The sequence below is a fragment of the Nyctereutes procyonoides genome, unplaced genomic scaffold, assembly GCF_905146905.1.
Source record: "Nyctereutes procyonoides isolate TBG_1078 unplaced genomic scaffold, NYPRO_anot_genome, whole genome shotgun sequence".
Taxonomy (NCBI): domain Eukaryota; kingdom Metazoa; phylum Chordata; class Mammalia; order Carnivora; family Canidae; genus Nyctereutes; species Nyctereutes procyonoides.
In genome coordinates this window covers 5073201-5077996 of record NW_026575141.1, presented here as the reverse complement: position 1 = coordinate 5077996, position 4796 = coordinate 5073201, and the positions used below count along the sequence as shown (strand labels likewise).

General features: G+C 49.1%; 1 protein-coding gene across 3 annotated transcripts in view; it reads left to right on the top strand.

The window, feature by feature from the left end:
• The first annotated feature begins 3120 nt into the window (after positions 1-3120).
• AHCYL2 (adenosylhomocysteinase like 2) overlaps positions 3121-4796 on the top strand; it is a 165361-nt gene continuing 163685 nt past the window's right edge. For 2 of the 3 annotated variants that reach the window (XM_055307404.1, XM_055307403.1), the window contains exon 1: positions 3121-3513. In XM_055307404.1, the coding sequence (XP_055163379.1) occupies positions 3151-3513 (363 nt within the window). In that variant the 5' untranslated portion in view covers positions 3121-3150. The remainder of the gene's footprint in view (positions 3514-4796) is intronic. The other variant, XM_055307405.1, reaches the window with a different exon arrangement.

The following is a 4796-nucleotide window of genomic DNA, read 5'->3' as shown; positions in this document are numbered from 1 at the left end:
CCCAGAGGAAGAAGAGAGGCATATAGAAACACAAGGCCTTTCATACCCAGTGGGAAGTTGTGAACCACATGTACTCAGTGACTGCCCAATCCCATACTTTTTATTGGACAGGTAATCTTGCAGTAGAAAGAACTCTGACTTCTGGTCCTGAATCTGCTGCTAAATCTGAAGTGACTTGACTCTGGGCAAATAATTTTAACTTAAATTATTAATCTCATTATTTTTGCAATGTGAGGATTAGAGAGAGGACCCTTCCAATTATATGTACTTCTCTGAGTTTGCTATTTCCATCGTTGAGTGAAAGAACCAAGGCTCATGGCTACTATTTGTAAGAAGGAGAATATACACATTAATACATAGAATATTTCCAGAATGATGGAGATGAAACTTAACCGGTCGCATGCAGGGAGAGGAACTGAAGATGCTTTACTTTTCACAAAATACTCTTGTATCTTTTGAACCTTGAAACATAAACAAAAACTATTTCATATACTTGTGCTTAATCATCCTGTTTCCAGCATAGTATTTCCCTCTTCAACTGTGCTTGGTGTCCCTCAGTAACAAAGATGGCAGAAGTAGGAGGTGCGTAGGATGGAGCTGAGAATGGTCGAGGAGTGTGCCCTGATGTTTGGTCCTAACCAGCGGAGGGTGCCTGAATAAATAAAGGATGAATATCAGTTTCTTTTCAGCATTCCAACTCTTTTGGTTTTGTAACCACATCCCACTGAGGAATTAATTCTTCCCTATCGTAATCAATACTAGTGGCAGTCCAGGTAGGCAGCTGCTGTCTATGAACTCCGACACATGCCAGGTGGCTGTACCACAGGTCCCTTGTGTATTAGGGGGAAGAAAGAAATCAGTTATAGCTCTGCTAATCTCTGCTCCGACAGCTGGAGGATGAAGCTCTGTGCTGGTTCTTTATAACAGGAAGGAAATTCTCAAAGCTAGAGTGTGAAAAGAAATCTTAAGAAGCTCTTGGTTCTGGTGGACTTGTGGGCTTTGTGGAAATAGCAACGCTCACATGCCTCATACATAGTATTAGGCATAAATTGAAGACCATGATGCAAAAGACTCCATCCGGGGTAAAACAACTCCACAAATGAACAGATTTCCCAAGACAGCTGTACCACAGGGAAATAGGAGATCAAGGCAGATAATTTCTCCCTCTCTTTGCCGGGGAAAATTTACTCTAAAGATTAGATGTCCAGGGGATCCCTGGGTGGCGCAGCGGTTTGGCGCCTGCCTTTGGCCCAGGGCGCGATCCTGGAGACCCGGGATCGAATCCCACGTCGGGCTTCCCGTGCATGGAGCCTGCTTCTCCCTCTGCCTGTGTCTCTGCCTCTCTCTCTCTCTCTCTCTCTCTCTCTGTGACTATCATAAATAAATAAAAAAAAAAATAAAAAAAATTAAAAAAAAAAGATTTTATTAAAAAAAAAAAAAAAAAGATTAGATGTCCAGAGGTCTTCTGGGATTATCAGAGCTCTTGCTTACTCTCTGAACAACCATAAACTGTAGGATCACCTTTGCCTCAGTTTTCCTGAGAACAGAGAAGAAACAATCTAACCTAGACCATAATCTGTCAGTCAATTGCATTTTAATGTGTTTTTTTTTTTCAAATATTATACGCACAGTAAAATCTTACGGAACGTGAAATTTTGTATTCTGCTTTTTAGCATATATCTTATCATACGCATTTATTTCTCTTCATCATTAAAAAAAATTCCTGGCAAACTTAATTTTAAAGGCTATAACCACTTCCCTATTGCTGGACCTTTGGGTAGTTTCAAAACCTTTCTGTTACTAAAAATAAAACGCTATACGTCTTTGTGCTTGCCTCTTTTAAAACAAAACACAGGGACGCCTGGGTGGCTCAGCGGTTTAGCGCCGCCTTCAGCCCAGGGCGTGATCCGGAACCCCGGGATCGAGTCCCATGTCGGGCTCCCTGCATGGAGCCTGCTTCTCCCTCTGCCTGTGTCCCTGCCTCTCTGTCTCTCACGGATAAATAAATAAAATCTTTAAAAAAAACAAAACACAGAAGTTTTATCTGGAAAACCTACTTTGGCATCAATAAACAATCTAAACCCTTGAAAAAAATAAAACTACAAAGAAAATTTAAAAAGTCGTCTCATTTTTTAACTTGTGGAAAAATCACTTAGGAAGTCATTGTTCCTATTTTTTGTTAATATGCCTCTCTGCTTATGTATTTATCCGAATTTCATATTATTTCCCTAGTGCAATTAATAGGTCAGAAGACTTGGCCTTGCTTAAGGCTACGTGTTATTCCTTAGTTCTGAAATTTCAACTAGTGATACCTAACTTATTTTTTAGACTGATTTTAAAATTCCAAACTCTAAACGTTCCAGGAATTGCCACAGCAGGTAAAGTCCTATTTTTATTCCTTCTACAAACATAGCCACTAAAGTTCGTAAAAGTGTTGGGGTCCCGACTTCGTAAAAATGGAAATATCAAACTACTTCAAGCCTTAGGCCGGCGGTCTTCTCACGTGACGCCTCCGCTTTTCCTTTAAATGCCTGGTCACGTGATTACAGACGCACACCGACGGAAGAAATTCACGCTGTCAGGGTAGAGTCGTTCCTCCCCCACCGTTCCCACCCGAGGGTTCCTGGCTTTCCCTTCCCAGAAGCTGCAACTCCTTGGGAGACGTTCTTCTTCATCCGCTACGTCGGGTCACCGACTCTCACTCCTTTCCTTTCCGTTAGTCGCAGGTGCTAGACAGAGCTCCATCTCTTACAGAATCCCACTAGCCGAGGCAGGGTGGCGGGGACTACCGCTCCCAGGGGGCATCGCGGGCCCCGCCCCCGGCGGCTCGCAGTGTAGGTTGGGGGCTGAGGTCCCATAGTCTTCTGGCCGCGTGCTGCCCGGAGCAAGCGCACTACAGGTTCCGTGGCGCCTCGCGCGCGAGTAGAGCCGGGCCAGGCCGGGGCGGGGCGGGGCCGGGCGGGGTGGGGCGGGAGAGGCCGGGGCTGGCTGGCCGGCCGGCGGGCGGGCGGGAGGAGGAAGGGGGTGGGAGCGGAGGCGATGGAGGGGAGGAGTGGGGGAATGGGGGAGGGAAGGGGAAGGGAGGCGGGAGGCGGGGCCGAGCTGGAGCCGGAGCTGGAGTCTGAGCCGGCGGTTGCAGTGGAGGCGGTGATGTCGGTGCAGGTCGTGTCAGCAGCGGCTGCCGCGAAGGTGCCTGAGGTGGAGCTGAAGGACCTGAGCCCCTCCGAGGCGGAGCCGCAACTGGGACTGAGCACGGCGGCTGTGAGCGCCATGGCCCCCCCGGCAGGCGGCGGGGACCCTGAGGCTCCAGCTCCCGCCGCCGAGCGGCCCCCGGCCCCTGGCCCGGGCTCGGGGCCCGCCGCCGCTCTCAGCCCTGCCGCCGGGAAAGTGCCTCAGGCGTCGGCCATGAAGCGGAGCGACCCTCATCACCAGCACCAGCGGCACCGCGACGGCGGCGAGGCCCTGGTTAGCCCCGACGGCACCGTCACCGAGGCGCCGCGCACAGTCAAGAAGGTATTGGGGCCGGGGTGCCTCTGGCGGAGAGAGGGAGGAGGGGGGGAACCGCAGATCCTCACGGCAGGGCAGCACCAGCCTCCACGCCCTCTCTCCCGGGCGCAGTCGCCTGGAGAGCCCTTTCCCCTTCAAATCCACTCTCTGAGAGATGTCCCCACCTGCCCGCCGCGAAGCCTCCAGGTGGCACGGCCGTACTTCGCTGTGAATAACATGGAGGTAGCGCGCTCGCTACTACTTGGAATAGGCAGGGGGGGAGAGGCGCCTCATACTACCGTTCGCCCCCACATCCAGCACACTTCCCCGTGTTACGTTCCAGACTGTTAAGGGAGAGACCGCCCGATGGTCTAGAAAATCCTTATCGCTTATGAGAGTTCACCCAGCAGTGAGGGTGGAAACATCTTTCCTGTTTGGAGGACTTGTAAGCAGTAGTTAACCTCGCGTTGAAATACTCAGTCCTCTGGTTTCTGTACAGAGGATGACTTTCTGCCTTTCTGTGGCCAGCCGCTTCCATAGAGCAGTACTGATGCCGTGCCCTTCCTTCATTCCAGATACTGCAGTATCCTTGCATCTTCTCTGAATGTGGAAGGGTAATGGAGAGAGAGTCTCTTCGCTCTTTTCTTCTGCTTAGTAGTTGGCCACCAGGATTATTAGACTGTGTGTGAAGAGAATGATTGTTTCACTGGTTGCTTTATTATGATCTGGAAGTGTTAGGAAGAAGTGCTTCTGCTCTGGGGAAAGGCAGTCATTGCGAGGGTGTCTGTCTCAGCCGACAGCTTCTTCCAGACGTAGTTTTGAAGAGCAGGTAGCCTCAACACGGAGACGTGAGCCTGGATGTGTGATACTCCAGTGTTCCCCTTACAGTGGCCGTCCGTGGTGTTTCTCAACTCTCACACAGGGGAAACAAAGGGGGGGGGGCAACTATTGAAAAAGAGATATGGGTCACATAAAAAGGGATTTATGGCTCTAATTTCCAAGGCATAGTATGAACACAGTGATTTGTGGGTTTTGTTTTTTATGTTGTGAATGATTTTTCATTGCTTTGTCAGAGCAGCAGTAAAGTGATGTGAAGCCTGCAATGGTTTCCCTGTGTTAAGACTCTGCTGAGTTGGAACCCCGGATCCAGCCCAACTTTTGTTGTAATAGTCTCATGATTAAGGTGGAAAGCAGATAACCCTTTCGTTCTAATTCCCTAGATGTAGGTGATAGATGATGTCAGACGCAAGACTGAAGGAATTTGTTTAATTATAAATTGCTTTAGAATAGTGTCCATTTTGTATGCAGCA